The 18,858-nt window shown below is 35.5% G+C and overlaps 3 protein-coding genes and 1 long non-coding RNA gene across 6 annotated transcripts; 2 read left to right on the forward strand and 2 right to left on the reverse strand.

The window, feature by feature from the left end:
• Window positions 1–2,267: 2,267 nt before the first annotated feature.
• Window positions 2,268–3,330, forward strand: LOC111808437 (uncharacterized). The gene has a single exon (XM_023694402.2). It carries the CDS (start codon window positions 2,286–2,288, stop codon window positions 3,222–3,224), a length of 939 nt encoding a protein of 312 aa, XP_023550170.2. The 5' UTR covers window positions 2,268–2,285; the 3' UTR covers window positions 3,225–3,330.
• Window positions 3,331–4,213: 883 nt separating this feature from the next.
• LOC111808436 (protease Do-like 1, chloroplastic) lies at window positions 4,214–8,510 on the reverse strand. Its single transcript, XM_023694401.2, has 8 exons — window positions 8,053–8,510; window positions 7,830–7,952; window positions 6,985–7,156; window positions 6,334–6,371; window positions 5,973–6,171; window positions 5,729–5,881; window positions 5,486–5,620; window positions 4,214–4,431 (listed from the first exon to the last, which is right to left on the reverse strand). Exons 1-8 carry the CDS (start codon window positions 8,481–8,483, stop codon window positions 4,354–4,356), a joined length of 1,329 nt encoding a protein of 442 aa, XP_023550169.1. The 5' UTR covers window positions 8,484–8,510; the 3' UTR covers window positions 4,214–4,353.
• LOC147789769 (uncharacterized) lies at window positions 6,178–8,668 on the forward strand. The gene is made up of 2 exons (XR_015411441.1): window positions 6,178–6,784; window positions 6,892–8,668. It is a non-coding gene; the product is annotated as an uncharacterized LOC147789769 (long non-coding RNA).
• A 414-nt stretch (window positions 8,669–9,082) lies between these two features.
• Window positions 9,083–18,433, reverse strand: LOC111809318 (beta-galactosidase). 3 transcript variants are annotated; one of them, XM_087116692.1, is made up of 15 exons: window positions 18,118–18,433; window positions 17,662–17,806; window positions 17,433–17,497; window positions 17,291–17,344; window positions 17,110–17,193; window positions 16,896–16,981; window positions 16,076–16,156; window positions 14,814–14,944; window positions 13,386–13,427; window positions 12,248–12,304; window positions 11,117–11,193; window positions 10,941–11,031; window positions 10,776–10,857; window positions 9,834–9,906; window positions 9,083–9,605 (listed from the first exon to the last, which is right to left on the reverse strand). In XM_087116692.1, the coding sequence occupies exons 1-15, from the start codon at window positions 18,204–18,206 to the stop codon at window positions 9,437–9,439; spliced, it is 1,326 nt and encodes a 441-aa protein (XP_086972818.1). In that variant the 5' UTR covers window positions 18,207–18,433; the 3' UTR covers window positions 9,083–9,436. The 3 variants fall into 3 exon arrangements, with proteins under 3 accessions (XP_086972818.1, XP_086972819.1, XP_086972820.1); XM_087116693.1 differs by lacking the exon at window positions 12,248–12,304 and having other exon boundaries at window positions 18,118–18,432; XM_087116694.1 differs by lacking the exon at window positions 18,118–18,433 and having other exon boundaries at window positions 17,291–17,360; window positions 17,662–17,799.
• Between the last annotated feature and the right edge of the window lie 425 nt (window positions 18,434–18,858).

The following is an 18,858-nucleotide window of genomic DNA, read 5'->3' on the forward strand; positions in this document are numbered from 1 at the left end:
TAGATTCATATATTATTTTAATTTCGCGCTTTTGTAATTTTAAATTTACACATTGCGTAACGACACAACCATAATAAAAAACCAGGTCACCAAAAAGGTGAATCGAACAATGAACCACTTCCCGCAGCCCTGCGCCCATTGCATTAACCTCCAAAGACAACACAACAAAGCTCCCCGCTTCTCCTTGCCACCGGCTACAACAAGCTCACCTCAATGCCCTTGCCCGTTGCAACATCTCGAGCTGCATCACACGACAAAGTCATCTACTACGAGTGAGATAACAATTAATGTCCACTCCTCCTCCTCCCATTATTTGTATATATTGTTTTGAATGTTTGATATTTCACTAGCGATGTCCAATAATTTTAAAAGTGGATAGATATTTAATTAATTATGATAAACTGTATAATTAATAAAACATTTATAACTTATTTGATCAATAACAAATGTTAATTTAATTACTACACATATATTTAATCAAATTTAAACTTTCAAGAATAAATGTCTTATCCTTAACTATAAGTGTTAGAACACATTTAATTAAAAAAAAAACCACTACATATTATTATTAATTAATTGAATATTTAAATGAACACATTTATTTTTCTAAGGTTTTAAAAAATCAAATTGACGTGTGTTTTAGTCCATAAATTCAGCCCTTCGTTTATTTTCCTTTACTAATTTTAATATCAATTCAAAATTGTTTAAAATATTTAAAATAATTATTTAAACGTTACAAAAAATATATATATATTCTAAAGTTAACATACTTAACCGAATAATTAAGTGATCTATTAAATATTTATTAGAAAACATACGAATCAATATCAAAATCATTACAGTAATTAAGAATTATTATTCTTACTTATTTTTCGTACATTTTAAAATTTCTACCATTTTTAATATTATCCACCTAAGCTAATGATAGTATTAGGTGAAAAGAGGGGGAAAGTTGACCTAATTGATTACTAATAGAAGATTTTATTTAAAATAATTATCAAATTATCTTTATTTTAAATAAGCCATTTTTCTTTTACCTATATTTACATTATAATAACCAATTAAAAAAAAAGTCTCAATCGTCACCTACTTTTTTCCGTCGGATAATTTCAAATCATTTTTCCATATAATTTATATAATATAAATTTTAAAAATAGTTTAAAAAATAGTTAATTTTTTTACCATATATCAAACTAATTGTTGAAGTCTTTTATTTATAGAAGAAAATTGAATATATATATATATATATATATATATATATATATATATTAATTATTTAGTATTTTTAAAAAATAAGGAGTAAATAATTTATATTAATTGGTGATCATAAATGGCACTCTCAATTGCTAAACACTTACCTTAGATTATGGGTCAACTTTCCTTCTCAAGACATACTTAAATAATAATAATAAAAAAAAAATATTTTTTTTTTCTTGTAAATTTCACTATTCTCTGCCTTCTAGAAGCTATTTGTTCTACATTTCAATTTCATAGACTATTTTTTTAAAAATTAATAGTCTTATAAAACAAATTAATAATAATAATAATAATAATAATGGGTTATAAATACTATATTATTAAGTAAATGGGCATTTTCCCTCTTTAAATCCCAACAATTTATTAAATTGAAATTCCCAACTCCCCTGAATTATTTTTTTTAAATAAGTATTTTCTTTAATTAAATAATTAATGGGATAGAAAAAATTCCAACTCCTAACTTCAATAATTAAGAATTTGATTAAAAAAATAATATTTAAGGTTGGGTTGTAGGGATATAAATAATATTTAATGAAAAAGAGATTATTTTTTAAAAATTGATATTTAATTAATTAAGGTAGACTGAAAAATAACGTCGTAGGCTATAGATTATTAATATTATTAATATATTGAGAAATTTAATACATCTAAACCTATTTTTTCAATTTAATTATAATTATTGATATATTACGACTTATAATCCATCGAGACTTTTTTTTTTCTTTGAAAATTAATTACCAAATTTATTACGTAATTTTTGATGTGTTGTTTTAAGCAAAAGGAATAAATATATTTTTTTTAAAAATATTTTCTAAAATTACTGTGATTTTTAATAAAAATTTAGGCAGGATTTAAAAATTATAAAAGCGCACCAAATAATTATTTTATTAATGATTTATAATAGTTAATTAATTGCGGGTGAATATTTAAATTTCATCATTTTACCTGCCTGCTTTTTGATGTCCTTTTCTGTCTTCAGCAACCCGCCTTTATATAAATGTGAAGAAGTAGCCTGTTTAACTCCTTCAATGGCTGCCATGGAAGCAGAAGAGACGGAGGAAGAAGGAGGGCGTTATTTCTTGGAGAAACTATCTTCTGCTCCAACTATGCAAGAAGATGGCGGTTTGGATCTCTGTCTAAGCTTCAGCAGCTACTCTATCGACGGACCTGCAGAAACTGCTGCGAGAGTTACCATGGAGTTTGGAGGAATGGGCGGAGATGGCGATGGCGGTGAGGAGGATGAGTTTGAATTTGTTTTGTTTCATAAGGTGGAGGAAGAAATGGTTTTGGACTGTCCGATTAGTCCTGTTTTTCCTATCTTCAATCACGACCTATTGGAGAAGAGTGATGGAACTGAGGTTAATGAATTGAAAAATGGAAGTGGTTCGACTGTTAGGATTTCTCTGGAGAAGCTTATACTTGACGATCGCGAGCGTGAACGTGACCTTGATCGTGATCTTCCGTCGTCTTCGTCGTCTGAAGCCGATGAATTGGACGGAATTCCACCGGGAACGTACTGCGTTTGGACGCCTAAGCCAGTGCAAGCAGCAGAACGCGGAAAATGCAAGAAGAGCAAGTCCACTGGATCAGGATGGTCGTCTTCAAGACGGTGGAGGCTCCGGAATTTACTTCCACGAAGCAACAGCGAAGGAGGAAAGAATCTGTTCGTCTTCTTAACACCGTCTTCGAAATCAGAATCGACGAGGAAGAAAGAAGAGAAATCAGAGAAATTAGGCAAAGATACAAAGGGAAAGAAGAGCTGTTCAGAAGCCAACGCCGTCGCCAGAAAAACGAACATCAAAAGAGGCTCCGTCGAGAAGGAATCATCGGCGCACGAATTATTTTACGTGAGAAGCCGAATGTCGAAGGAAGGAGATAAGAGACGATCATTCCTTCCGTACCGGCAAGACCTCGTCGGGTTTTGGGCTAATCTCAATACCGTGAGCAAAGCTCTACCTCCATTCTAAGCCGCTCAACAGGTTCTACTAAATTGAATTATTTAGATTAATTATTTTGTCAATTTTCATAATCGTAATCCTTAAAATATATCAATGAATTTTGATCTTAAAAGTATTGTTTGCTTGTGTGTGTACATATATACATATAAATTAGATAGTCGACGTTTGATCTATAATCTAGCGATTTCTTAGTTCTTCCATTAAAACTCCTTAAACTAATGAAGGTAGCATAATTTTCAAAGAATTCAGTTCTTCTTCACCAAGTGCCATTTCTTGACATACTTCTAATGCAGAATTCTAATAAACATTATAGACACTAGGAAGCAATTGAATGATGGATAAGTTCACAAAAGTGATTGGTGTTATTAAATAACATTTCTAGAACATTTCTTTTAGTAAATTCCAATGGTAGTTGGTGGGTAAAGCATGAACTATGAAGTAAGAAATAAGCCGGACTCTCCTGAAATCGAATACAAGTTTGATAGTCGTGAATTGAATTGGAAAGTTTATCTAACGTGACTCCTACAATTATGTGATTGTTGAATTGAATTGGAAAGTTTATCTAACGTGACTCCTACAATTATGTGATTGTCTCTCTTTAATCATTGAACTTGAATTCAAAAACCTAGAACACGAATATCTTTTTTAGAAAAAAAGGAAAAATCCTATACTTGAGAGTAGAAAACTTGAGAGTAGAAAACTGAGGGTCTCCAAATAGTAATTGGAGGGATCGAGATGGATTGAGGTGGCAGGAAAATTATAATATTAGAAAGAAATAGGTGGGGGAGAGATTGGACTTTGGAGAAAGGTGGGTACAAGTGGGAGTGATTTGATGCCACAATCTCCTCCAACGCCACACCTAATATCTCTCCATATTGGCTTCAGGGTTAAGAAAGCCGACACAAATCCACAAACTTATGTACTATCCAACAATACTCCCCTTATCCCACTACTAATTTTTGGGGAGAGGATTTTATTTTCAATGAAAAGAAAAGCGATGTAAAATATTTAGGGGAAAGTATTATTAAGTGAGGAAGGATCAGAGTGGCAGACAGAATGGACTATTTACAAACAGCTTATTAATATTGATTAATGTAATGTACACAAATAAAAAAACAATCCCCAAACTATTCTTGGCTCAAGATTCATCAGGCTTAGGCTCCAGAATAACTGGAATTTTCTCCATGTGATCGCCACGTAGCACCTCCACTGTCACCTGAGCGTCAAACAAATTGTTACCCATTATCAGCCTCTATTCTCATTCATCAAACATCCATTAAAACACATCCCTTCCTTAACATCACCACAAAATTTGAACTACTACAATTTTTTTATACCAATTTCAGGGACTAAGATTGAATACTTAAACAGAGTGAGGATTAAAATAAAAAAATTGAAAGTTTAGGAACGAAAATAGGGTTTGAAAGCCTAATTGAAAGGTTTGTGGCTATGTAATGTGACTAAAAGCCACATGCTATGCTACTGTTCAGAATCATGAGGGAATGTATCTTATGGTAATGGCTTCATCACATGGGGTCTTGCTGGCTTTTTCAGAACCTACAGCTTAGAAAATTTTCCATTGGTTCAAGTGGATGGAACCATTTAATATTTCACATAATGATACATAATTGTGTATTATAATATTTAGTCAACCAAATATTGGCAACACATGTGATTGATGATGCAATATAGAAGGATATTTTAACTTTTAAGATACTATAGATAAAGAAACTTTCAAAACTTTGGGAAGTTTAATTAACACTTCTCAAAGTAATTCACTAACTCGTTCAAATGACATGTTTGGAGTGATTTTGAAATGGTCAAAATCACTCTAAAATATACTTTTAATTCTTCAAAATCAAGTTTAATAGCATGAAAATTGTATTTTAATGTGTAAAATCAATTACTGTATAGATTTTTGAATGTTTAAAGACGTGTGCGAGTGATTTGAACGACTTCCAAACATGCCCTAAACCTCTCTCTAGTTCTTTGAACAGAAAAACATGACTAGCTAGTCCCTTCAGTTATTGAAAGTTGGCACCATGTGTGCCCACAAAAATTTCTATTGTTTGCATGGACCCATCATATCCTATCAAACCAGCCTCTTCGTTCACTTTATTATGGATCCACTCAAGCATGAACCCAAGTTTTGAATTATTTCCTAATAGTCATAACCTTAACATAAAAGCAGCATGAGGCCTCCTTTAATCAAAAGTTAAAGAGTTCAAACAAGCAAAAGTAAAGAGATCAAATAGGAAAGTTCAGAGTACCTTGTCACCAACTTTACATTGGTCGAGAATTCTATACAAATCGCTTCCATTCATGACCTTTTTCCCATCCACTGATGTTATTATGTCTCCCAATATAAGTCTACCATAAGCATCCCGCTTCGTCGATCGCAGGCCCTGCATATAATGTGTATCAATCAAAACTCCTTGAACTGAAGTATTGAGGTTGGTGGTGTTTTGGTATAAGAATAGGAATGCAAATAGAAAAGGAGAGGAAATCAATACAGCTTTCCCAGCAGGACCATTTGCAGGTGCATCTAAGACGAGCACTCCGCTTACGCCCAACTGTTCGACCGACTGATCGGGAGCAAACTTGATTCCTAAAATTGGTCTTGTCACCTTCCCAAATCGTACCAGCTGATCAACAATGCCGCTTACCTAATTTGACAGAATGTTGATGAATAGTTGAGTTCTAAGTTCAAACCAAGGGAATTTCAACAGCTTGTAAAATAGTCATATGTTTACTAACTGTGTCAACTGGGATTGAAAATCCAACACCTGAGGATGCCCCAGATGGAGAATAAATTGCTGTATTTATTCCGATAAGGTTCCCCGAACTATCGAGAAGTGGCCCTCCACTGTTTCCAGGATTAATGGCAGCATCTGTCTGTATGACATCTTGAATAGGCCTACCAGTAGCAGCAGAACTAATTTCTCTGCGAAGGCCACTGTCACGGGCAAGATGGATGCTAAGTATAACAGTTTCAAAGCTTGGAAATACATTATTAGCATATCTCATGTAGGCCAAGCCCATTATGCAATTGAGCGACCATGAAGAGAACAAACTTAAGGATTCATAAGGTAAATGATAAAACCCGTGGATTTCATACCTGATTACCCCGGTCGTAAGAGTATGATCCAGTCCAAACTGCACAGACAATAATCATTATATTTTAGATATCAAACGGGGAACATACGAGATAATAAGCTACGATGAGACTGGATTCAGGACTAAATGAAAAAGGTGATGACCATGTGGAAACTAATCCAGAACTTCAAGACCTGGGATGCAAAAATCTATCTTTTAGTTCACTTTTAACTAATTTTGTAGATAAAACTATTGCATACTTTTAGTGCTCTTTTTGACTAATTTTGTTGATGAAACTATTACATGTAAGGACAGGGAAGGAGGGTTGTGAGATCTCACGTCGGTTGGGGAGGAGAACGAAACATTTTTTATAAGGGTGTGGAAAACTCTCCCTAGTAGACGCGTTTCAAAAAATCTTGAAGGAAAGCCCAAAGAGGATAATATCGGCTAGCGGTTGGCTTGGGCTGTTACAGGTATGGTGCAATTAACACACAGTAATATTTTCTATTTGGAATCATTTTGAAAGGGAATGTTCTTTTCAGAGAAAGCTTCATCCTTGATTATTCATTTTTGTTTAAAGAAATCAATAGCGTGAGCTTGGATATACAAGATGAATGGATATGTCAATGTGAGCATACACCCAAAGGAGAAGGCAGTGAATAGAAAAACTTACAGGGTTTCCAATAGCAAACACTTTCTGACCAACAAGCAAATCTGCTGAGATACCAACAGGTATAGGTCTTAGTTTGTCTTTAGGTGCATCGATACTCAAGACAGCAACATCCTTGTCTTGGTCAAAACCAACAACTTTTGCATCGAATGTAGTTTGGTCAGCTAGAGTCACTCTGTACATAACTAAAACCAGTTTAAACGTGAATAATATAGAGCCACCACTAAGTCTTAAGTTTAAATTCAAATCCAATTTTTAGCTCATTACAAGTACAAAAGAACTTGATGGTACTTTGTTTGTGCTTTCCTGAGGCAAAGGAGTTTTGGAAATGCTCTTTAGTTGACTTATGGCCTCATATTTGATATCCTATGAGTTTTCTTGAAATCAAATGTGGTAAGGTTAGACAGTTGTCTCGTGACTCATATGAATACTCGAGGTGAGTGAAAGCTGCTCTTTAGTTGACTTAGGGCCTCAGATATTACTGATAACACTCTAATATCGTCTTCCTGAGGTTATATAAGGAAAAACTTAGAGTTATCATCTCCATCTTCAAGCCACTAGATCCTGCAATAGTGTCAGTTTAAACCATCTAATGTCTTTTATTCGCTTTTGGATTATGATGTCAAAGGCTTACATATAGAGACACTTCTTACAATATACATATCAAAGACACCAATCTCACAATAAAATACCACCAACACAAAATCACATACCGAATGTGGCTGCACATTTCGGAACTATCTAGTATCTTTTACCAACAACTGTAAACCATATAAATTCCACATCACTTCCGCATGTTAGAAATGAACTGCAACGAAATCTAGTTCGATGGAGTGTTCATAACTAACCTGAGATCAGAAGCACCACGAATTACATGATAATTGGTGACAACATGACCATCCTTATCCCACACAAATCCAGAACCTGACCCCTGTGGCACCTCCAACACGTCTAAAGTAAAAGCATCCTGCCTAAACCCATATCAAAATTACGTTTCAAAGCCACAATCGTACCAAAATTAGAGTCCAAATAAACGACCCAAATTATAATCAGAACTCATCGTGTAATAACCTTGCAGCGAGATTTGTGATGTAAACTACAGACGGAGTATTCTCCTGAAAAAGACGAACTGTAGCGAGCTCATCCGTCTGCAATTTTCTGGGCGTGGTGACAACGAAAGCAACCGCGGGATCAACATCTGTAAGAAAGAGAGAAAAGGACAACAGCGCTGAAGTGGAGAAGATTAGCAGCGACTCCCAAATTGAAGCGAAGGGGTTGGAGGGAGGGGGAAGCTTTGTGTGAGTGGTAGCTGAAATTTGAGTGTGGTTCTTGTTGTGGGGAAGAAGAGAGGAGATGGGGTATCGAAGATGGGAACTGGGGTTGGTGAAATTGTGAAGAGAAATGGATTTAGAGAGAAAGAAGGAAGTGGGTGTTCTGTTTGGAGGGCGAGAAGGTGGAGAGAAATGGGAGAAAGTAGAAGCGAGGGAAAATGCAGCAGCCATTACTTTTCCGTTTGGACAGTTGCCGCAAATTGGATCGCTGAATCCAATTCAACCAGTTTTATGATAATATTAATTTTTTAAAAATAAATTTGGTGTACGCATTTTTTATATCCACTGTGGTGCCTGCAATTGTGAACAAGACAGGCATATATATATATAAATAAATCATAATCTCTTCTTCTTTAGTTGGGATTTGCTCCATTGCCTGAGTAGCATAAGCAAAAGGTAATATTCTAAATTGGGGTGAAGTGTGTACCCATGACAACAATCATTTGGAAGTTCCTCAGGGATCAATTCAAGTGTCATTTGGATGTTCCTTAGGGATCGATTCAAGGGTTCCTTAAACGTAGAAAGCCTTCGACTAGTAGGCAATTGTGTTTTTCACATAATTTATTCGACTAGTAGGCAATTGTGTTTTTCACATAATTTATTGTTACTCATGCGAACATGCTTACTTCTAATATCTCCAAGTGATGTCACTAAAAACCTTTCTTGATTGACAGAACATCAATCTCCTGACGCTTCAAATTGTATCTGTTTCTAATAGCTTGTTTGTCAAGCTGGATGAAAGATCCCGTTCCAGAATCAAACGAAAAGCATTTGGAAAAAATTTCAGAACTTTTTAGTTTAGAATAACACATTTAGGCTATCCTGATGGCCAGAACCTTATGAACTCGACAAAATGCGAAGACAAAGCACATACGAGGAAAAAACAGATAACTGGCCATCACCTGACTGTCTAAAAATATCATTTTAATTCCTGACAACTACTTCCCACTCTACGCCTCTCCTTGTCAGTGGAAGACGCCAGAAGAGGGAAAGAATTAACATTTTTTTGAATTCCTACACTAGAGTTAATTCTAATCCAAAATTACAAGGGAACCATCTTCTGTTCTTCAGGATAAGAAGCCACGTTTGCTTGTGTCAGGTAGAAACTTGACAGGGGAAAAAGTTCACAAAATCTTGTCCAAGGGTCTTAATTCATTCGGAATGCCATCAAAATTTCCAGCATTTATATCCGACTGCAGCATCGGTCTCTTCCCAATTTTCCAAATCAAGCCCTCAGCCAGGTGTTCCTTGCTTGGTGTAAGCATCACAAAGTTTGGATCAGCTCTTTGATAACTGAAAACAGTGAAGTGAATCTACAGTTACTACAAGAGCTTGAATGATATGCCCCGTTTCAGCGAACAATTCAAAACTCAGTGACCAAATTAGCAGAACCAACCCAATATTTCATATTTCTAAATAAGAAAGTTTAATACTATGATATACGAAAAGAGTGGATCATAGTATGGAGAAATGCTAATTATATGCGGAGAAGACAAAAGAGAAATAAGGCTTTCATACAACCTGGCCTCTCTAAGATTTTCAACACGGATGCCAAATCCATATGCAGTTTTTCCAACTACACGATCCCTGATAGCTGCATAACAGTCCAAGTAATCATTTAAAACTTACATGATAATTTATAATTATGATCCACTATGGCATATAAAGGTTCGAGAGAAAGATGCAATTAGGCAATTCATCATTGGTAAAGAACTTACCAAATCATCCATAACAAACAGGAAAAGACCCTCAAGAGTACACATGAAAGCAATAAAAAGTTCCAAATTTAAACACTTGAAGACTGACAGACTCAAAAATTTGAATTATTTCTGTTCCCGAGTTGAAGGTGTCTTAGTAAATAGGGGAAGTTGTGTTCTTTCTGTAGCTACCTAATGGAGCTGTTTATCTAGAGATGTTGTAACTACTCACCCAGCGTCCATTTTTAACAATTGAGCTGCTTTTCAGTTAGCTGTTTGGATGTCGGATGTCTCATGCTTCGTGGGATCTTTTCTTCCCTTGTTACCCTTTTAACCGTATCTAAAAGAATGCAAAATTTAGAGTCCATTTCCACGTGCATCCCAATCCTGGATCTAATTCGCAGTGTCCTTACTAGGAATCAACTCCAGAAAGTTGAAAGCCCCCAAATGTCCTCAAAATTGTGCAGTTCATGCATGGAGAAATCTAGGTATAACTAAAACTTGTTGATGATAATTTAGATGTCCAGAGTTTCAGTCAATTTTGGGATGGTTGTATCAGAGTGTACCAGAATTTTGGCGATAAAATTAAGGTAGCACATAGTTATATTACAATCTCATAAAAATAAAAAATAAAAAAAAAACAAAAATAAAAAAAAACAGTTATATTACAAATGCGTAGGATAGGCATTTATCAGTGTGTAAAGTAGCACATGAAACACCTCAATAGGATACTGCGTAAATGTACGGACTATATCCATAAAGATACCTGAGATGCTGAAAGTAAATGAAGGTTTCCACCATGACTTGAATGCCATAGCAAGTGAGGAGCTAAGAGGGCCCACCTTCCCCTGTTGAGGGCAAAATATAGTTGTAGGACTTGGTTTTTTCCATGATGCATTAAAAAAAAAAAAAGTACAGATGCTTGTTATACCTTCAGTAAGAAATTTTTATTCGCTTGCCATGATGCTGCTATTTGAAAAGTGGAATCGGGAATATTATTTTCTGGTTTCACGTCATCAACTCTAAAACAAGGTAGATTATAATTTTATAAGAACATTAGAAACTACCAATTGGTCGTGTTCTAACTTATTACTCAAGAATGTATACCTAGTCTGCAACTCAAAGCCAAAGTCAATGTAATTTGTGATTCCGACAATTTCATTTTCTTCAAGGGGGTTCTTCACCTAATTGATTAGAGCAGCTGAAATTTTGTAAGGGATACAAGTAGAAGGATGCATTCTCAAGCCAACAAATGCAAGGCAGATATAATATACATCAAATCTCAGGTATGTATGTATGTATGTATGTATGTATGTATGTATGTGTGTGTGTGTGTGTATGTTCTACAATCTGAGGATGGTATAAGTCTAGTTAAAGGAGAAGGAATTCAGAAATAAATGATATCATCGATATGTTGCTGGGCAACCCTTTCTTATTTGCTCTCACAGGTCTGTATTTGGGCTTTTAATGACTCTTGGTCTTGGCCCCACCTTTACCGTGAAATCTCTCATGGATGATCTTATGGTTGTCTGTGATCCTACTTCGTGTAACTTTATGAGGTGATTTGAAAAGACGTTAATCCTAAGAAGATTAAAATCTTTCTTTGGGAGCTTAGACTTGGAACTGTTAATACAGCGGATTGACTTCAAAAGCGTCTGCTTCATCTCCATCTTTCTCCGTCGTGGTGTATTGTGTTCTTCTGATTCTAAGCACCCTGGACACCTTTTTGCACATTGTTACTTTCCTTCAAAATTTAGGTCTATCCTTTGCCCACCAGCATTTATGATATTTTTGCCTCCGTTTCTGGTAGATATCCCTTCCAAGGTGTGAAGAAAACCTTATGGTTTGCTATCAACAGGGTTTTCCTCTGAACCCTTTGGGGCGAGAGTAATGAAAGAACTTATACCCTTTCTCTACCTTGATAGTTTTATGGATTTAATTATCTTTCATGCTTTGTATTGGTGTAAATGTAAACACCCTTTTAAACATCTTTAATTTTTAATTGGAGAGCTTTTTTGTAATACATCTCTAGGTGTTGGGAGCTCTTGCTTTGTTTCTCTTCTCACAAAAAAATAATTGAGGAGGAATTCCTAGGATCTTTCTCAAAGGATTAATAGAAAAAGGAAAAAATAAAATAAAAAAAGGGACCTGCTGACTTTTACCCTAGGGTGCTTGAGTGCAGCAAGGTCTCTGAAGGGAATAGTAGATGGCTGGAAATGCCAACAAAATATGTGACACCTTCAAATGTCTGGGCTTTAGCAGATGGCCGGGATCAGATGGTATCTCTACTGAATTCTGCAGAAAGGAGGAATATGGTCAAATTTTGACCACTAGAAGATGCTCCAGGAATTTTTTTGGGAGCAAAACTGTAAATTCTTGTGTTAACAAAAACTAAATCTGTAGATTGATATCTTGTGGTTTTGGTGTTTAAATTTTGTATAGTCTTTTATTTTGGGGGTGGAGCCTTGTTAGGCTTGTTGTAAGAGTTTGGAAACTTGTACCCTTTCAAATATCAATGAAAAGATTGCATTCCTCAACAAAAGACAGAAACTACGTCTGTCATCTCTAAGAAGTCTAGACGTACAGAGTCAGTGATTACCCCATAAGCTTGAAAAAAGTGTTTAAAGTATCTTTAATCAAATTTGATAACTAATATCAGGTGTGGGCACGTAGCGAAGAGGGTGGCCACTGGCCATTAATGCTATTCTATTTTATCTCCAAAATTTACTCTAGATTTAGGCATTAAGGACGCAGGAAGGAAAAAAACTTAATATGTAAGAATTGTCACGTGTTTCTGTACATGTTGACTTCTTAGATATTACCTCTTCCGATCAATATTGACCACTATTTAGTACCTAGAGTCTAAAGTTAGCTGTATTAAAGTTAAAAGCATTGGAACATGCCAACCTAAGCATTGCATAGCTCAACTAGCTAAAGCTTTATATTATTGACCAAAAGGTAAAATGTTCAAAAAAGCAAATCCCTACACCACACGTTAGTCACTCAAAAAAAATATATACATAAAAAAATTAAGAAAAAGCATTAAAAGTGATCATGGCCAACCAAATCCAGAGTTCAAAAGAATAAATATGGCTGATAATGTAGACATCTAGAAAACTTAGAGCATTCAATCATTGAAATTCTATAGTTCTAGTATATGTAGTTTCAATTTACTTTTGGTGATAAAGTTCAACGGTTACACAATTATTTAGAAGCTAAACCGTATGTTTAATGTTTTTGGACGCAGGAAGAAGTTTGGCCCTCTAAAACTTTCCAAGTAATTGACAAAGAGGCAACTGCTAATACTGCATCTGCACGTTGACTATATTTACAATAGCAAAGAAAAGTATGCATGAATGGGAGAAAAGACTCATACCCTCCGTTGAACCACCACATGTTGATAGAATGAAGCAATGAACTGCAAAATGAAATCAGTACGCAACTTCTCAGTAGCTGCATTAATGAATATATAACATTTCAAGAGCCATATATTATCCTGTTCGAAGAATAAATTATTATAAAAGACATAACTACAATGGTTATTTGGCAAGAGTCCACCACTATGAAGTCAAACATTAAGATAGACCCACATCTCTTACAAATGCTTGCTTTCTCACAAAGATCTACTATTTCATTCCAATAAAATTTCCCAGATAACCGCCCATCTTCCTTTTCAACTTGTGGCCGAAGAGTAACTGCTCCTAATTCACTTTTGCATGTAAGCTTGAGAACCCATGGTGCTTTCGGCACTAAAAACAGAACCCTCCAACAGAATAAACTACACTGACAGAGATGAAAACGAATGATTGAGTTTTTTCGTGAACAAAACATAAGCACACACCAATTCAAACTCATTGCCAGTTGAACAACATCCACCTACTGACCACATCATACATCAGCCAAAAAAACAAGCAGCCTAATCTTGGAGCCTTCTTTTCTAGATTGTGTTCAAAGGGTAATGGTTTAAAAACTGACAACTTAAAGAACTCATATCATAACAACGTGTCTTGCATTCTCTTACCACCACTATTGGTAATCTGCTTTCCTTGTATCTTTTCTAACAGAAACTACTTTCACTTCTTATTCCACCAGAGATCTTTTTTAGAAACGAAGAAACAAATGTAAAATCCGTCCTATTTGAAACTGCAAATTGTTTAATGAAAATTGGCTCTTGCAGAACATGTTAGAGCTCACTGACAATTGCACTCTTCCAACATTTTAACCAAGACGCTACACTCAGAACAGTACACAAGCATCGCCCTCCAGTAGCTATCCTTCCAACCCCACAATATTTCTTTTCTTTTTTTTGGGAATTAGAAATGATATATTAATTTTTTTTAAGGAAGCCTCTCGACTATATTTTCAGTTCCGCTTGAATCTTGATTACCTCTTGCACACCAGCAGTGTGGCAAAAAAAAAAAGAAAGAAAAAAAAAAAAAGGGTTCCATGGCAAAAAAAGTGAAGTAAAAAGTTTTGAATTGAAGTACTCGTTATTCTTAATCAAAATTTCAAATATTGTAGCACTGTGATCAACTCCATTTAGATTAATTTATCTTATAGGCTCACATGGGGTAAGATGTCTATTCTGTTATTTCAGATAAACCAAAATCAAAGATTCAGACTCATGCAAGTTCGATACATTACACTATTTTTTTCACCATTTTTTTCACCGAAACACCAACTTTGTGTTCATTCCCAAATTCAAAACATAAATATGGTAAATCTTATAAACCAAATAACAAACTCTTACAGTCAAAGGACAGTAGTACATGCAATCAATAATTTAATTTATGCATAAACAAACCTGTGAATTTTTTGCAAGTTCAAGACCAAAATTGAAAGACGGGCTCAAAGGGCTCCCCGAACCCACATCATAGCCAATGGCACAACTCCAATTCATTAAATTTTTGAATGACCCACCATCTTTATTCCCATCTAAAAGAAACGAAAACAACAAGATCAATTATTTAACAAGAACCAGTTCAACTATTAATATAGACTTTTTGACAAACATTCAAAAACAAAAACAAGCGTTTCAAGAAGCTTGACAAAGAAAGGATGTTGATACCAGAAATTTTCTTAATTGTATATACATAATCTTTCCGTTATAAAAATTGTGGGGGGGGGGGGGGGGGGGGGGGGGGGGGGGGGGTGGGTGTGGTAGTCGAACTAGAGGAAAATTAATTATACAAAGAAGAAAGGATATTGATATTATAGATAGGGGCGAACCAGAAATTTTCTTAACTATATATATGATCTTTCCGTTATAAAATTTGGGTGGGGGGGAGTGGAACTAGAGGAAAACTATAAAATCATAATTATTATTATACATTTAATTTAAGACAAACTAGGGGCCACCCTAGAACCCCTTTCAATTCTAAAAAGTTTTGAGGGGGACTAGAGGAAAACTTTAAAATCAAATTATTTTATACCAATAGTTTTTTTATTTAAGACAAACAAGTAGGGGCAATTGCCCCTTCCTTCCTTGGCCCACCTTGACAAACAGAGGAATTAACTCTTGTATTTTTAACACGTGAGGTATGTAATGAAGAATATCATTGGTTGTTCTTGAAGATTTAGATGCTAGGCTGCTTCATATAGTTCATATTTGTGATCCCCTTGGTTTATTATATATAGGTAGTGGTCATGAAGTCTCTTCTCCTATGCTCATACAACTACAATATTCATATTGAAATCTCAAAACTGTCAGCATTTCATGATGTTTCCCTAGTAGAAGCTCTACACGTGAAATGACTATCTCATGATTTTCTCTCAAAACATAAATAAAGCTAAAATATGAGGGTCTTGTGTTGTCAAGGCATACTCTTCAGGATATTGGATTCGAAAGAAACTTTTGAAGATATCTAGGGATTATGTTGGCTAGTGGGACAATATCATTTTTCTGGTTCTTCTCGTTGTACTCATTCTAGTTCTTTTTTTTTTTTTTTTTTTTTTTTTTTTGTACCTATGGTCCTTTTTTTTAATAAACCAATTGGCATAACAAATCTCAAATGTAGGGAATGGAAACTAACATTTGTAAATGGCCTAATGCTAAATATTACTTACATTGTGGCTCAAACTGCACTCCAGTAGTTAGCCTCCCCATCTTGCTGACCAGCCATGCACTTTTAGGTAGTTCATCTTTCGCTGCAAAGCATTATGATGACAATACAGAGGTCTCTGACTCATTACTAGAAATTTGGAAAGTTAAAAACAATGATATGCATGAAATTACACTCAATATAGTAGCTCAATACATATATGCACAACAGAGCATCCAGAAAAGAATAAAGGAAGTGAGGAAGGATTTACAAGAATTTCCTTTCCTTTTATGAGGAGAACATTTTGATCCATATTAAAAGATAAATGCATGAACACTTTTTATATAGAGGGAAACAATTTATTTTTCTACAAGAATACTGAGTACTAAGGACAAATAATACCATTTGCACAAATCAAGACTAAGAACGAGTTTCTCAGTACCATTGTAGTACATTTTCTCTCCTTCCCTAAGGTTAGCATTCTATTTCCTAATCCACTCATTGCGATCAACAGGAAGTAAAGAAAGAACAGAATGGCTGGAGTGCGATCCTCTCGGGAGTAATCAATAAATAATAACAGAGATTTACGACCCAAAGGAGGGAACTTGTTCCCACCCTATCAATGCAGCCAAAAACAAATTAAATTTCCACTTACAGCCTTATCGACTTGAGGAGGGTTATACTTTTTTTTGGATACTGAGGACAAGAACAGGTAATAGTTATAGGTGCATATATGTGAGATAACTGCATTTGTTATGGTTGGAATATGAGAGATAACTGACACATATATTATCGGACCATACACCCACACCAACACGCTTATCAGAAGGTAACTCATTATTTACAGGAGAAAGGCATAAGTGTGACTCCAACTGACAGATTCCTTGAGCCATATCTGAGCCCCATTAGACCAAAGTCCTCAGAACATAATCTGCAGATAGTGAACCATGTCAACATATGCCTCGAGGATGTCCACAAAATAACTATAGGACACATTAGTCCCAAAAAAGTTGTACGATGTCATGTGCGTGTATATATAGATATTATAGTGTTGCAAACCTTTTCTTCCGTATGACTGGGAAAATACCAAAAGCTCCAATGCCATATTTGGGGTAGTATGCACATGATCTCAATTGTAAAACCCTGGAGCCATAAGCCAGCATATATAAATCACCATAATGAACAGGGATGCATCAATGTAACCAAGAATAAAATTTGAACTGGAAGGGGTATCTCTTACGGATCAGAGTTCGATACATAGAGGTCCATAAATGTATGGGGATCATCAATGCCACTGTCCAACAAAAAATCTTGTTCTCAAGAAGAAATCAGCAAGAGTCTAATAGGCTTCTGTGGGAAGTATAGGCATCACAGAAGATTACCTTTGCCATCGAAACAGTGCATTCCCTATGATCTCCTCAGGTTTATGATCGAGTGGACCTGATACCTAAATAGGTTAAGCAGAAACCACGATCTTTTCACATCCAATCTACTCAAATAACGTACATCTTTTTCACGAAGGGATAGTAAATTACGGAATTATATATTGAGCTTTTGAAATTTGGCAATGATAACTAATTTGTGAATAATCGTATAGCTTCCAAGGGATACAGTTGCGACTAAATCCACGTGAGGGTCATCAATGGGCTTAAGCATGATCACTGTGCTAAAATGCCTTGCCTCATCGAAATATTCCTCGAAAAGACATTTTAAAGCAAGCTTCCCGAACAGCAGATTATATGATGACTCCAACATCCTGCATGTAAATAAAATACGGTTTTTCACAGCATCCCCACTCAAGAAAAACACAACAGTCCGACAAATCAACAATACTCCCAGGCGCTGAAATTGAAATTATTCAGTATTCACACAGACAACGCACAAACCATGGAAACCATTAAATGTTAAGTAAGACCTCAAAAAAAAAAAAAAAAATGTCCAACATGCAGAACTCAGCTTCCCAGTCACATAAGTTGAAAAATGGTTATCTGCAGTCTTACTCTCAAGAAACGCCGTGGCATTGCGCATAAATGGTACGAACAGAAGAGAAGGTTAGAAAAAACGTACCTGGTACGAGCAGCAAGCGGAGGATAATCGAAGAGCGGCGGAACGAGAACCATAGGAGGCGGAGGCTCCTTGTTCAACCAATTTCCCATTGCGACTAGGAGTAACTGTAGAATAGAGAGAATTGGAAAGAGGATCAAACCGAAGAGAAGGACGCAGAACGAGGGAAAAGAACAGTGAAGATGAAGACGAAGAAGATGAGAGAAGATGAAGAAGACGGTTAGGGAAAGCGGGAGTTGTGAAATGTAGCCCGCGCATCTCTCCCGATGTGGAAGAAAGTGTCAAGCTTTGTAGCCCAGCGGAATCCAACTACGTGTCGCTCACTGTCCAAAGGTTCGTAAATACATTTCTTCCGTGTCATAAAAACAAATAATAATAATAATAAATAAATAAAATAAATATGGTACGAGCAATCTTGAAAATAAGATGACTAAAAAGTGAATAAAAGTTACACTTTATACCAACAATGTGTACCTTTTTTCTCGGTAGTTCCATTATAGGAACTTCATGTTGGGCGATCTCTTAAGAATTGCATGTGAGTGAGGGCGATCTCTTAAGAATTGCAAGCCTACCGCTAGCATATATTGTATGCTTCATTCCGTTACGTACTGCCGTCAGTCTCACGGTTTTAAAACGCGACCACCCAAGCTTACCACAAGCGGATATTGTCCGTTTTGGCCTGTTACGTATCGCCGTCAGTCTCACGATTTCAAAACATGTCTGTTAAGGAGAAGTTTCCAAATC

The sequence above is a fragment of the Cucurbita pepo genome, chromosome 13, assembly GCF_057944985.1.
Source record: "Cucurbita pepo subsp. pepo isolate OVF chromosome 13, ASM5794498v1, whole genome shotgun sequence".
Lineage (NCBI taxonomy): Eukaryota > Viridiplantae > Streptophyta > Magnoliopsida > Cucurbitales > Cucurbitaceae > Cucurbita > Cucurbita pepo.

Bases quoted from the DNA above. Each gene is read 5' to 3' on its own strand.
- LOC111808437 (XM_023694402.2), top strand. From the start codon at position 2,286: ATGGCTGCCATGGAAGCAGAAGAGACGGAGGAAGAAGGAGGGCGTTAT.
- LOC111808436 (XM_023694401.2), bottom strand. From the start codon at position 8,483: ATGGCTGCTGCATTTTCCCTCGCTTCTACTTTCTCCCATTTCTCTCCA. The intron at 7,157-7,829 runs GTTAGTTATGAA...AGTTATGTACAG, and splicing joins CGTGGTGCTTCTGATCTCAG to AGTGACTCTAGCTGACCAAA. The intron at 5,882-5,972 runs GTTAGTAAACAT...CTGTCAAATTAG, and splicing joins TTTCAATCCCAGTTGACACA to GTAAGCGGCATTGTTGATCA.
- LOC111809318 (XM_087116692.1), bottom strand. From the start codon at position 18,206: ATGGGAAATTGGTTGAACAAGGAGCCTCCGCCTCCTATGGTTCTCGTT. The intron at 12,305-13,385 runs GTATGAGTCTTT...TCCTTTCTGCAG, and splicing joins ATGTGGTGGTTCAACGGAGG to AATTCAGTAGAGATACCATC. The intron at 11,032-11,116 runs GTATACATTCTT...ACCTTGTTTTAG, and splicing joins GGCTTTGAGTTGCAGACTAG to AGTTGATGACGTGAAACCAG.